Genomic DNA, 15,412 nt, shown 5'->3' on the forward strand with positions numbered 1-15,412 from the left:
CAGAGCCTCTATCCAGTGCACTGCTGAGCAGGCATTCAGAAGCTTGTTGGAGAATATCTTATACTCTAAGGAGAATATGCATGAAAAGCCTGCTTATAATTTATAAACTACATTGTGGAATTATGGCTCATCTCCAAATTATCCAGGTTCATCTCGCTACGTTCATCTGCATTCAATCATGATATCTTTACTTCAACTAATTGACAGGCCCATTGGACAGGCCATCCAATCAGGCTACCATGCAATGCACCACATATTTTAAGAGCTATTCACTTTGACAAATGTCTTCTGTGCTTAACCACATGAACGCTAGCGACTATTCTGGACAGTCATGTCATTAGTGAACATTCTGCAAAAATAGCTAATCTACATGCCCACTATGTCTTGCACTGGGACACTTTGTGAGTTTGTAGATCGGCTATGTTTGTTGAAGACATTTGGAGTCGAGAGAAAAAAGTAGGGGTCCAAGGACAAAGCTGGGAGACACCAGTCAACAAAGTATAGAGTTGAAGTGGTTAACAGTCCTTTTGGTTTTAAAAGGATTGTAACCACAACATGTCTGTTGCTTACCCTTACAATAGGTTTATCCCAACAAATGATTGACAATTTCTTGAAGCAATTTATTGAGCCACTGGTCAAATAAGCATTCAAGTTCTTATTATATTGTAAAAGATAAGCATATTTTTTAACAATCGAACTATACAGATAAGCCTGTAGATAATGAAAAATATGATAAATTAATTACTCTGATATAATTCAAACTTCAAAATCCACCACTCTGTGTCAATGAAATTATAAACAAAATCTCACTATAGTCTCATGGTGGTGGTTTTCCAAGAACAGTACTTTTCAGAATGCCTTCCCCAATTGTATTAACCTGCCAACGATGGTTCTCTATACATTCACAACTGATAAGCAAAGAAAACTGACAAGTGTGGTAATAAACAAAAAACAAATACATAAAATAATTTAGTTAACTTAACACTACAGTACTGCAACTGTTGAGCTATTCGGATACCCTTCTAATGACATGCCGTCAATAAAATAAAAATACACGTAGGTCTTTGGATAACAGTAAAACCTGCTTCAAATTCCACCAGAAAAAAACAGTCATTATAGCAGCCCATTGAAAGAAAAAAAAAGTGAAAAAAGGCAACATGCTGCATTTTCAAATGTCTCTCGTCCAATGTGCCTTGGGTATTGTGTGCCTCCCATCATTTGATGGGACAAACTTTCAAACGCATTGTCACTTTGAATTTCCCAGCAGGTAGACAATGAGTTCATAGGAGGAGAGAACGATGGCTGTGTTGGGGATTTGTCTGATCAGCTGTGGAATCAGTCCTCTGTAAAAGGCTAAATAGCCTTCCTCTACCATTATCAACCTCCCCGTCTGGAAGAAATACTTGTACTTGCTGCCCTCCTCCCGCAGTCTCGTCCGAATGACCTCTGCAGGACACAGAAAGGTAAAAAAAAAACGAATGCATTTAACTTCATAGATCAGAAAATGAGAGAACACCAGTTGTAATGGATGAACAAATAAAATATGTAATGCAACAATATTATAAATTGTACGATATAATATATTATGCATACCGTGTGGGTAGGCTATGCAGGAAGCACAACCCTTCGAAAAAGCAGCTGCCATCATAAGTTTCAAGAAGTCTGTTGCTCCTTTGTCCGTTACACTATTTGGGTGTTGTCTTTCAGCGATCTCTTTCTTCAGTGTCTCATAGATAAGGAAGCAGATCATCGTCTCAGAGATGCCAGCATAGGATGCCGTCAGGCCCCGATAGAAGCCCCTCATACCTTCTGTTCTGTAAACATAGCGGGCACACTGCAGTGCGTTCATCTTCTTTTCTCCCCTGGCTCTAAAGGGTGAGACAGGTAAGAGGTGTCAGTGTCAAAACAAGACATATCAGAGATGCTGAATGATGATGCTGAAGGAATAAGTTCTTGCAGCCTTTACTCACTGGTTATAGCCGATTTATTTTGCTTTATTCAATAATACGTTTTTAAAGTTGTTTCTTGACATTAGCATAAAAGGAAAACATTAATGACAAAAGGGACTTCTAGATGCATCTTTGACACAGATGATCATAAAAATCACTTGACACATTTATTTTTGACCTCCCCCACACACACTTACGATGTCTTTAATTCATTAACAGAGTTAATCGTGTGACCTAACATGATACTTGTGCACGTACTGGACACCGGCAGTGCAAATATAGACTCTTCTTCTGAGCGCACCATAATGCGTCAGCATGTGTATTTACAGACATGGTCACATGTTAAATTGCATGCACTGCATAAACCAAGGACAGCATCGTAGAGAAGGCCCACAATGCACCAGGGGGCGTCAAAGTCTCAAATAATCCCAGGCATTACAAAATATTAAAATAAGTCTGGAATCTCTGCACACTTTAATAATGAATGCACAGAGGCGGAGTGGAAGTTAAGCGTTATACTTACTTTTTCTCCAGCTGCATCCTCGTCTTGACCATCCACACAGGGTTCATGAGGGAGTTTGTAACAAAGGCTATGGATGGGGGGGGGGGGAAACTGAATTATTCCATTTGAAAGCGTGATGTACAGTTAGGTTTTCACACGGGTAGCAAAAACCCAACATGGAGACCCGTTACACAACGTTGTGTCTAATTCACATTCGATAAGGCAGACATTCGATAAGGAAAACAAAGGGCAACATTCACATGGCTCACCTGCAAACCCAGCAGAAGACATGTGCACCGGTCCACTGTTGGGTACAAACACCCCATTGAACATCTCTTTAGACTTTGAGTACGCAGCAAAATAGATGGCTCTAAAATAGAAGAAAAACAAAAACAATGAGACATCTGCACAGCAAAAAATAAATAAAAACTGTTGCCAAGACAAACGTGTGTTGCCCAAGTCTATTAATACATCTTTAATAAGGGCATGTCGTTTTAGAACTGCCATGTGATTATGTAAAGATCACACGTGAGCCTTTGACAGAGTGTGTCCAGAGTCATCTGTATCCTCTGTCCGCACTCTCTGCTATGCTTCTGGAACAGCCTGTTAAAGTGCCAGAATGGGCTGAATAAGCATTAGGCTGCAGCGATGGGCCTGGTGCCGGTCTGAACGTTGGCTTTTCCAAAGTAGTTAGTGGATCAGACCAGTAGCCAATTCACTCATCAATAAGCATACATTCGCTACTCATTAACTATGGCAGGCGGGTGAGTGGGGGGGGGGGGGGGGGTAATTCAGTTCAGTCTCAAATGTTAACTTATAGTTGAGGTCTAGACTATATAGTATGCATTAGCAGTGTTCCTTCCTAGTTGTCCAGTGCATGCATTCCACGCAAGTACAACTTTAAAAATATGTTTGTTATTGTGTGTTAATATTTTCCACAGATAAGCACAAGGGTCAAACTTTTATCAGACCCAGAAAATGCTGAACCTTCACTTACTACTTGTAAGGGAAGGGAACATCACTTTTCACAAGCCACTGTTTGAACTAAATCTAAATCTAGTCTAGCCTGTATTAACTTTATGCAGCAATGGCAGGAAACTGTTACAGGAACACTTAAAACTTAACAGACACATTGTTTTCTTCTAACAACCACAACCAAATGGATCCGAGCAAAGATATAGACAGTGGACAATGGACTTCATATAATTTGTATATGCCTTCTGTAACCATTGGTGTTACTGTACCTGGAGGGGGCCACACCGACAAGGTTGGGCCCTAAGCCACGGAAGAGTGATCTTGGTCCCTCTTTCTCTAGAATAGACCTGAAATAGAACAACATTGAGAAAAAATATTATTTTAGCTTTAGTTCAGGACACACTGACAACCAGGACTTCATTATATGTTTTTACATAAACAAAGTCTGTGTTATGTTCACAAAAAGTCTGAAAACGTCACTACTACTGGAATGAATCCATTCCAAACATCATGCCCCCTCTTCCTAATATTTGCTTGAACTGTCTTTGGCCCAGGTAATGCACCATGAAACATATCTCCTCAGTATGCTTGTTTTGTCATGTGGAGGCCATTGCCACATGTTCTTTTCAACTATTGGCAGAGTGACCCTCATTCTCCAAGCAGACAAACTGGCCAGACTGGAGCGAGGTGAAGGGGGAAGGGTAGACAAGTCGTACTTACTAATAAACCTAAACCGGTTCTATACAATATGCATCTTGTGTGTATCTCTCAGTGAACCAAAAGAAAAAGAGTCGCTCTGGATTAAGAGCATCTGCTAAACAGCCTTGCTGGAGACAATGTGGCCACAAGGAAGCGGGCCACGCTCATATTTTCTGGTCTTGTCCTAAAATTCAGAAATACTGGCAGGATATTCACTCCACTTTGGAGACCATTCTGTGTTTTGAGATACCTCTGTCTGTTTCTTTTCTACTGTTGGGAAATATCCCTGAAGAGTTTCTAACACATGATAAATATTTAATCAAGATCCTCTTAGCATCAAGTAAAAAAGCAATCACACAACGCTGGTACCAACAGGACCCACCAACGAAAGATCAATGGATGGACATTATTGAGGAACTGTATTCTATGGAAAAACTAGCATTCATACCGAGACTACAAGAGGATAAATTCTATAAAAAAAATGGGAAAAGTGGAATTTCTTCTCTCAGCCTAGCGATATTGCAATAGAATTTCAATGAATGTTTATTGTAATATGAAAAATGCAGCCCTTTTTTCTTTTACTTTTTGTCCTTTTTCTTTTCCGTATTGTCTTGTTAGTTGAGTTTTTGTTTGTGTCTGTTCTTCAATAAAAATTAAGTGAAAAAAAAAAAAAAAGAGCATCTGCTAAATTGTAAAGAGAGAGATCCTTAAGTGACTCGATGTCATTCATCGGTACACACAACTATAATCCCAATTCTGTGAAATGCACAAATAGCATCCTTACAGTTTAGGACATTGTAATGGAGTTAAAGTAAATAATCACACCCGTGTGAAGTGAGGGGCGCTCTTATCATCATACATCAATGTTTGGGTTTACACATTTGAGTGGTGCAACCATAGGGTGCAGCCACTCCAATGCCCAGCTTTGTCTGTCCCTGGTAGTGTCCGTGTCCCTGTGTTTAGGGTACCAACAGGGGGCGCTGTTGCACCACTCACTTCAGATTGGTCTGATTTTGTCTTCATTGTTTACACAAATACTCAAAGCTGGTCATATGATGGGCTAGCGCCCCTCAAAATAATAATATAAATACATGCCATCAATCACATTTAGTAGGCCTTTAGGTACAGGGCTGTCAGACTGACTGCCAGTCAATTCCAGTTCAACTGAGACCACCCTAGCCCAGTGGTTCCCAAACTTTTTAGGTCATGCAACCCCCGTTACTTCCCGACCTAGCTGATGCACCACCCCACATGGAAATACAGTATTAATTGCATATGCTATAATGAGACACAGTATATTTCCTATTTATCCACATATATGAATCTGAATATGGCATATATATGCAGCATAGGCTATATTCTGCATATACTTGTCATATATTGGCATAATATAAAATGACATCGCACCACCATTAGCCTTTTCATTTCGCGCACCCCGTAGAAGGCGCTCACGCACCACAAGGGGTGCACACACCACAGTTTGGGAACCACTGCGTCTAGTCCATGTACTGTAACATAACACCTAAAACCTCATGCACTGCATGTCCCAACTTCCTTCCATGGTACATGTGTAGCTGCGTGCAAGCTACCCTAACCCAAAACAGCTCAACGCGCATGTGGCCAAGCACTTCAGAGCTCTTACATTTCAGTCTCTCTGAACTTGGTGGCATAATATCTTATCTTTCCCTGGTACAGTTGTTAAAGAGAAGTGAGAACTACATCATAGCAGGATACTGTACTTAATCTCATCTCCTTACATAACACAGGCGTTATGGCCTACAAATGAAGGCTGCAGAGGAAAGCAGAGAAGAAGCCCTTGAATGCATACCCTGGACCTGAAACCCTGGAGTTTACACAAGTTCCCCCAAAACATGTTATTTAACCAGGTTTGCATCCCAATTACATGGCATGCTCCTACACAACAGCAACGTTGGTGTTTCCCACATTCTCAGTGCCTAATGACTATAGCAAGACATCAGCTGTATAATTATGCCCTTCCCAGCATAATAGTTTTGGCGAACAAAAGGTGTACCCTGCTGAAAGAAAGAAAACATGCTGTCTGCAAGTGGAAAAATACTAATAACTGCCTCAAGAGACAGCAAGTGCCCCTGCACTGCAACAGCACCAACAACATCAGTCTTACCGTAAAACCTGAAGCAGACCAGGCGTAACAGTGCCTGGCCCTGGCCGGATGACTCCGGTACTACCCACAGTACCCAGCTGGACCTGGAAGACAGGCCGTAGATTAAGGCCAGAGGACTGCAACCGGGTCTTCAGTACCTCCAGGGGACAGGTCACGATTGCTCCCACTGTACCACTACATCTGTAAACAACAGATCAATTACACAAACATGGGGATTAGGGACTGCAACGTGGAATACGGTATGTGTGAGTGACACAATGCAATGAACCTAGACTACATATCACATTACATATTGTTTACTATTTAAGACAACGCCTAAACTTCTTAGAACAGTGTGTTCCTGAGATTTGTGATTGTGAGACTACAATCAACATCAGCAGAGGGAAATTACTTTCCCATGAAAACACAGCTGTGCAGCTCTAGGTGATGAACAGTTGTGGTAAAATAATGACTCCTCTCCATTTGCTCTGCTGTTGCCACTGTATCAAATCAACACATCAGAGACAAAAGGTTGATGAGGGCTCAGACACTGCTGCTGTGAGAAGGGACATCTCAGAATAGATGTACCTTTCCCAGATTATAGAAAGGAGTCCCAGCTTATAGAAAGGAGTCAAAGGACCATACCGGTTTAAACACACCATTTGACAAGTCTACTCACAGCTATGGGCCAGGAAAACATTATGCAGTTAAAACTCCTTTGTTTTATACTATCCAATGCCTGCTCCCCTCCCACTAGTAGTGTAGTCTTAATAAGCAATCTGATCTACCACCTTGCCATTGACCCGTTTAAATCAGATTAGTCAGATTATCTACTACTCTACTGTACTGGCCTACTGTCTGTGTCTGAAGAAAGTTGTCCAATACAGCTGACCTAGCCACGAACCCATTCATCTGTAAACAATGCACCTTTTCCATCTAATGGAACGTAACATGGTCCGAAATCTGATCATGGTTTTGGATGTGGACTTGTTATACGACACACACACACAGCTAGGCTACTTTGACAAACAAATGTTGCTGATGCTGAAGTGAGGTGACAAAGAAGAGCTGTTGTGTGCATGACACCGATCCCAAAGATGGGATAATGACATGCATTCAAGAGAAGTTCCTGTTTCTCCTTATAATGATATAGGGCATATATTATAGGCCATGTGAAATAATGTAACACACTTTTAAAATGACTGTATGTTACACTTTTGAAATGACTGCATGTATGTCACATCAGCATGCACTAGGTTAGGTTGCAGTAGGTTGGTTCTAATCTCTGTAGGGAAAGCTGTCCTTAACAAAAGTTGCAGTCAAATTCCCTTCAGGCTTACAACATTAAACACAACATAAAAACAACGAATCTAGAAAAAATCTAAACTGAAACATTGCCTTACATGTATTCTATACATTTGAGAACATTACACAATATGTTAATATTAAGTATTAACCACACACACACACACACACACACACACACACACACACACACACACACTAATACAAATTTAATTCTTGATCACATTAACATAAGTTATAAACTTATATCATGGCACTATGGCCACATCTCCTGCAGGTTTGTTTTTTAACTAACTGAACTGGTCAAAGGCAGTCACACATGGCTCAATTGGATTTATCTTTAACGTTTATTGTTCACCATTCATTCATCCAATAGGTCAACACAGTGACAGCTGCATAACGATTTTGAAACCCAGCCTGTCAGTACCTGTTGTTATGCAAAGCCACGCACACAACAATTGGGATCATAATAAAGCTCAATACTAACCACTTCCCAATTTATAGTCAACAAGTTATGGTTGTGTGTGTGTAATATATATATATATATATATCTCATAATTAGATTTACATCCTACGCTATATTTTCCTCCGTGTTGAAAGCCTACTAAGACTTGTTTGCACAGAGTAGAACATGTCGTTCTTGATCAACGATAACAGCCATTCAAATGTAATGCAGACATTACATGATGAACGTAATCGGACTCCATTAATATATGCAGAAAACCGGCTACTTTCGCATCCATATGATATTTAAATAACACTGCCATGCTAAGTCAGTACAGATCCAGGGCTGGCCGGCCGGCTGTCATGGAAGGACTAGAACTGTAAGTATTATGTAACAGCAGAGGACATTGTGCTAAGGTCAGTCTCATGACTGCGCCACTTTCAACCTCTCGAATTATGCCGGGCATTGAGACCACTATGAAAACAAAATATTGTATTTATTTATTTTTACATAAATTTGACCTAAAGTGTCTGTCAATGTCATTGTTAAAAACACAACACGAGATAAGAATCAAACCCACCAGACTACTGACAAACGAGCAAAACGATGGCTGACTTCCGAGGCGGATTTGACTAATTTGCGGAACGAAATAGTGTCGTCCTGCCATTGAGCTACATTACATGGCCAGTGTGGTTTAATGTGAAAGGATAAGATGCTTTTCACAGTTATGAAACTACCACAAAATACCAACATTCAAATGTGTTTTCTGGAGGCAACATTGGGCCTTCCCGTAAGTACATACAACTTAACAAGGACTCCCTGGAAGTAGATGGTGACTGTCTAGCTGTCTGGCGTTAGCATGAGAGCTAGCATGGCTAGCAATGACAGCTAGTTTGTCCGGTTTTGGGATTGTGGAAATATAAATGATTCTTCTCGTGTATTCCACACACACAAAGAAACTAAACAACGAGCATTACTAGTGTTCAGATAATATTTGAACTTATCCAGGGCAAAAGTTAAGCAAAACTAAGCTTACTGGTGCAGTACGATAAGCATAACTAGTTATTATTTAAATAAATTAAAATACAAAACGTCGAACACGTGAAGGACAGAGTTCACGCTTCCATGCACGTGCCTGACGGGGAAAAAAAGATCCGCAGAGTACAGTACGTCCACCCCGTTGTTCTCTCCTCCTCCTCCTCCTCCTCCAAACGGAGAAACCGTAATATAAATAAAATGTCACTAAACTTACCCCCCGGCGAAGAGATGTAACAGCGTGTCTTTCTGTGCCATGTTTGCCCTGCTTCCTTCCTTCCTTCCTTCCTTTAGTTTAAACAATCACCGCCACCATGCTCTTCTTCTTTGTAAATGACTGGAAGAATTTGGATGTTTCAGCGAAAGTTGATGAGGGTTGTCTGTGGAGGGAGGGAGGGGAAGGAACTAAGGAAGGCTGGCCACCACACCGATCCGAAGCAGCAGCTGGCTGTCTGACTCACGTCCTGTGTCCTGTCCTCTTTTCCAGCAACCGGCTTTTCTGTGAAGCGGTCGACTCCGCCTGGTTGCGGCAGTGTGCTTTAGCATATAGCTCTGGCTTTACTGTCTGCTCACGAGTCACTCTGCTGATCTGATGTCTGTGAGCTGGCAGCTGCGTCATGATGAGGGGGCCGGACACGGGGGTGTGTCCATGACGTAGCAAAACCAAACGCTCGTCAAAAGAATCAGATTCAGAAATTCAGAACAGATCTACAAGCTAACAACGCGACGCGCAGCGAGGCGTTGTTAGCTTGTAGATCTGTTGTGTTTTTTTGTGTGGGGCCTTCTGCTCTTCTCTGTTACACTTGATGACCTGAGAGCTCTGTTGCACTTATTTTGTTACGTAACATAAGCATCAACAGAACAGTCTGTTGAACAGACCGCAACACAACAAAACAGAGTACACACCATAGGTACACACACGTTTAAATATTGCCACTGTATCCATTCTAAGGTTTAGTTGTAATTTTAAACCCACTAGTTAAAAACACTAAATATTGCACACTGCAAAAGTGCTGCATTAATTTAAAGGTTATGTAGTATGTTCATGTTGTAAGTTGTTCCATTGGATACAGGAAAGTGGGCACCTGGCTATAACATTGCAGGTTAGGGGTTTTGTAAGATTTCGGAAAATGGTCTTATTATGGTCTTATTTTTTATTACCATAATGTAACGTGTGATCTGCGTTGTGTTGTGGAATAATGAAGTTCCGGACAACTTCTCTCTTTGTTGACAGTTTAATCTTTAATACACAGACGTATCTGGTCAGTTTCTGTCTGTGTAACACACCCAATCCTCAGCATGTCATGGGCATGTCTCATGTTAGACTGGCCCCAATCAATAAACATACAATACAACACAATGTACCTGGTAAATACACAGACGTATCTGGTCAGTTTCTGTCTGTGTAACACATCCAATCCTCAGCACGTCTATAACAGAATTAACAGTGTGACCTTAAGAGCATGTTTTTATAAAGAGTTTACAGTTTAGTATGTCAAAATAATGAATTGAAAACATGTACAAAATCACCACTTCATGTTGGTACATTTAGCATGTTTAGAACAACTAGTATTCATCACAGTATCACAGTAAACATACAGACTCTTGTTGAAAATATAGTGTGCTGAGGAACACATCTTACCATGGGTAGCCCAAACATTTAGACTCTCGTAGGTGTTTTTCGATTCTGACTAATCTCGCTACGTAGAGAGATTCATCAGAATCGAAAAAAAACCTCTACGAGAGTCTAAATATTTGGGCTAGGCATGTCTCATGTTAGACTGACACCACTCTAAACGTGGACACCAGTGTTAGTAGGCCACTAACCAATAAGAAATGTCATTACTGATGGAGCAAGTGGAACCCTAAAACTCTGTTACACATACATAATAGCTGACAGGCCAACAGATTTTGGAGTGATTATTTGCAACAGATATTAGGCCTTAAATGTCAGATGTTCAAGCATGTTCTTATGTTGCTTCAAATCATGCATATGATTTATTATATATATTACATATACATATATTATATATATTTACTCAAGTAAATGTCGAAACTTGTTAGAAAACGTGTTTTCCAATACTGATTAGGCGTTGGTGTTGCATGAACTATTAGAGGGGTGATATCCCCATCCCGTATTGTTGGGAAGTAAGACAAACTGGTCTCACAAACCTTGTGCCAAATGAATTAATTGAAAATAATAATGGAATGCCCAAAAGCCAAAAAGTTATGCTTGTGGTGAGGTAGACTGTAGGGAAAAGGTACTACTGAGGCACTCCGTTTTCAGGTGAAGAATGAATGATGATGATTAATGATTTAAATGAGCAAGGCAACAGAAGATGACCTAATTTTCCATTATTTATTATTATTATTTATTATTTATAGAAATTCTACAGGTGCTGGTCAAAAATATACTTACAATGAAAAGGAAGGGATGTCCGCAAACTGTTTCTCTGCTCCCAGGAAAATCTTTTATTGACTTCAATAAAAGGTTTTCCTGGGAGCAGAGAAACAGTGTGCGTACATCCCTTCCTTTTTATGATCCGCTATCTAAGCCATAATTTCCTATTATTGATTAGATAAATAGAGCATGCACCTCCACTCTAGCCCAGGTGCTGGACAAAAGGCAGTACAAGAGGGAAAAATAGAGTCCGCAACACTGGTATGAAAACTCAGCTCCACTGGTTTATTTGACTCAACGTTTCGATCCCTTAGGATCTTCTTCAGGAATCAGATCCTCTTGGTCTGCTATCTAAGCCATAATTTCCCATTATTGACCAGTAAAAACGCCCTGAGGGTGCGAGAAGCGACCAGGTCATGTGCACGCATCCGCCTGGGTGACGACAGACTGCTGGGCGAGTGCTGCCGCTTTGGCATGGGGGGGCAGATCAACAGAATGAATTATTCACTGGCCATATATGGGGCATGTCTTGAGTGTACAGGGTTTGATGAGGTCAGAGCAACATATGAAATGTCAGAACAGGACAGGTCAGCTCAATATATGGAGATCTAAGGGTGGCAGCCGGGGCAGTGTCTTGATTGTACAGGGTTTGATGAGGTCAGATCAACATATGGAATGTCAGAACAGGTCAGCTCCATATATGGAGATCTAAAGGTGGCAGTGTCTTTAGGGTACAGTGTTTGATGAGGGCCCAGGTTGGACCAGGCCTAATTTTCGGGCCTGTTGAGCACTCTGAGCTGGCCGGCTAGCCAGCTCCATTATATGCAGATCGAGGTGATGATCCAGTCCATGTATGGCTATGCAGGGTTTGATCTTCATATATGGAGAAGGCCATATAGCGTGTTACGAGGCGTGGCGGATTGACGACCATACAGTAAATGGTTGTGTGACGTGTCACGAGACGTGATGGACTGTGTAGGACAATAATAGCCGATTTGCTCGTCTACATATGACGTAATTTCTCCATTCATTGTCAATGGGAATTCAATGTTTGTGTAAGAGAAAAAATTTGAGGGGCGCTATAGCTATCCAATTAGATACGAAAACCGGAACATCAACATATCATATACTGTAGATAAGAAGAGCAGAAAACATACAGTATAGGTCATTAGGGGGTAAACATGACACCATGCATGATCCGCTACACGGCATCTGAACATGGTACTGTAACTTACAGTAACCAGCCACTGGTCACTAGCAAGTGAATTTATGTTCTGTCAGCCAATAGGAGTTGGAGGTGTGTGAACAGGATTGGAATTTGACTTACATTCTCACCCTGCGCGGTGATATCTAAACAAGCAGACAGATAACCGGGTTGTTCAGTCACCTTGGGGGGTTGTTTGTCAGGACAGAAGTACAATAACAAAGTATTTTTGTGTCAAAACAGTCAGCTGACCTTGCTTTTCACGCGTTTTTTAATATTATTATTATTATTCACAAATAATTTCAGGTCATGTATTTTGGTCTTCAACAAGAAATGTGAATATACACCACAGTTATCACAGAATAATTACAATACATTTATGCTGTTGGTAATTGTCCTAAATAGTATTATAGTAAATAGTATTTAGTGATTTCTTCCACGGCTGGCAGAACTTTTGCAATACTCCTATATGCCAACATGTGAGGGTTCAGCACTTCAGCCTCAGTCCTCTTTTCAGTGATGCCGAGATGGAATATGTTTAAATACAGTATAAACGTAGGACAGAAGTAGAAAATAACGCAAAGAATGAAAAATACCAACAAAAAACCAAACAAACCAAACAAACATGGGAAGTAAATACAACCAACATTTTAATAATGTATACTGTACCAAGCAACTGTACAATTTGAGTGGTAATTGAAGATTGTTGTAAGATACATAATTTGGCCTATGGACTATTAACTATTCTATAGCCTATAGATTCTATAGATTTTAATTATGTCTGTAATACTGTCCTTATTCGGACTGTCTTCATTAACAGTATATGCGTTCAGTTACTTTGTGACCCATTGGACTGACATGATGAAACTTTCACATAGCTTCAGTTGCTTTAAATTTGAAAGTTCCATGCAATGTATAGAGTAAAAGAATAACAATTACACAAGATTCACATTAAAATATGCTATATTATTATGTAACCTAGGCCCCACTCCTTTGCCACCTACTCCTTGAGTTACAATTACATAATGCTGTTTAGGTCACAAGCTAAATTGGTCTTAAGGCATTCACACAGGCTCTGTTGGATTTATGTTTAATGCTAATTGTTCACCATTTACCTGAGAGGTCAACACTGTGACTACAAAAGGTTGAAATCCAGTCTGTCAGTATCTGCTGTACAGTACAGCAGATACTGACAGACTGGGTTTCAACTCTGTACTATTATGAAACAAAGCCACACACACACACACACACACACACACACACACACACACACACACACACACACACACACACACACACACACACACACACACACACACACACACACACACACACACACACACACACACACACACACACACACACACACACACAAACAATTGGACATCATTTGAATCTTATAGCCTACTAAATACTTTCCAATTTATATTTATATTCCACTTCACCTCCAACTACATTGAGTTTCTCCCTGTTTTCCATTGTGTGGTGGTTTCAATCAAATTTCAGTCTTTTCACCCATACACTCATTTAGCATAATGCATTTTCTTATGTAAAACTAAGAGAAAATGTTGGTCTCTCTGAGTTAAACTTTTTTCTCAGTTGAACTGCTTTTAGTTTTAATGAACCTTCCTACAGTAGTGCAATATTGCAGTATTTCCCAACTACCTCTACTGGTAGACCAGAGTCAGACCTCAAAAATGCAATAATATATTGATTTAAAAAATAAAGTAATAACTGACTCATGGTGGTCTGACTCTGGTCTACCAGTAGAGGTAATACTGCAATACTGCACTACTGCAATATTGCACTACTTTCATTAAAACTTAAAGCAGTTCAACTGAGAAAAAAGTTTAACTCAGAGAGACCAACATTTTCTCTTAGTTTTACATAAGAAAATGCATTATGCTAAATGAGTGTATGGGTGAAAAGACTGAAATGAGTCAGTTATTACTTTTTTTAAATCAATATATTATTGCATTTTTGAGGTGCTATCCCCTCCTATGCCCAGCTTTCCGGGTTTGTGTAAACACAAACATTGAAGATAAAAGTGAGGACGGAAAAGTGAAGACGCAAATTGTGATTGGGTGGCCATTGGTTGAGCATCACATAACGATATGTGGCTGGTAGAGAAATGTCAGACAATACTCGAAAGATACAATACCTCTATAGCTACGCCTGTTGTATGATAATAAGAGGATTGCCTGATTTTGACATTTTGACTCAAAGGCTTTCAGAAGAAGCCGGGAATACACCAGGAAGACACATTTGCATATTATTGTTATTGTTATTATTAATTTATTATTATCATATTGCATATAGAGGGCAGAAAAGTGAAGACAGAAAAGTGAGGACACAAATTGTGATTGGCCGGAATGAGATGATGTATGATGATGCATGATGATGAAGCCCAAACCACACCAAATGGTCGGGACGAGACTGTTTTTAAGGTAAACCACACCAATGCAACTCATTGAGTTGCAATGAGTTGCATTGGTGTGGTTTTCCTTAAAAACAGTCTCATGCCGAGTCTGCCGATCCTTTGGTGTGGTTTGGGCTTTAGAGCAGTACAGTACAGTACAGTACAGTACAGTACAGTACAGTACAGTACAGTACAGTACAGTACAGCACAGTACAGTACAGTACAGTACAGTACAGTACAGTACAGTACAGCAATATATGACAACACAAAATCAGAAATACCACTCACTTTTTTAATTTTTTATTCAAGATCATAACTTGATAATCTGTCCATAAGATGGACAGATTTTCATGATT

The 15,412-nt window shown here is 40.2% G+C and overlaps 1 protein-coding gene across 1 annotated transcript; it reads right to left on the reverse strand.

Moving 5' to 3' along the window:
• Positions 1-599: 599 nt before the first annotated feature.
• slc25a33 (solute carrier family 25 member 33) lies at positions 600-9,607 on the reverse strand. Its single transcript, XM_080763295.1, has 7 exons — positions 9,250-9,607; positions 6,269-6,448; positions 3,696-3,773; positions 2,721-2,821; positions 2,473-2,539; positions 1,594-1,868; positions 600-1,446 (listed from the first exon to the last, which is right to left on the reverse strand). The coding sequence occupies exons 1-7, from the start codon at positions 9,288-9,290 to the stop codon at positions 1,247-1,249; spliced, it is 942 nt and encodes a 313-aa protein (XP_080619421.1). The 5' UTR covers positions 9,291-9,607; the 3' UTR covers positions 600-1,246.
• Between the last annotated feature and the right edge of the window lie 5,805 nt (positions 9,608-15,412).

This window comes from Protomyctophum bolini, assembly GCF_963924005.1.
Source record: "Protomyctophum bolini genome assembly, chromosome: 5".
In the NCBI taxonomy this organism is placed as follows: Eukaryota; Metazoa; Chordata; class Actinopteri; order Myctophiformes; family Myctophidae; genus Protomyctophum; species Protomyctophum bolini.

Bases quoted from the DNA above. Each gene is read 5' to 3' on its own strand.
- slc25a33 (XM_080763295.1), bottom strand. From the start codon at position 9,290: ATGGCACAGAAAGACACGCTGTTACATCTCTTCGCCGGGGG. The intron at 3,774-6,268 runs GTAAGACTGATG...GTTCTATTTCAG, and splicing joins GGTCTGCTTCAGGTTTTACG to GTCTATTCTAGAGAAAGAGG. The intron at 2,540-2,720 runs GTGAGCCATGTG...CCCCATCCATAG, and splicing joins GTCTTCTGCTGGGTTTGCAG to CCTTTGTTACAAACTCCCTC.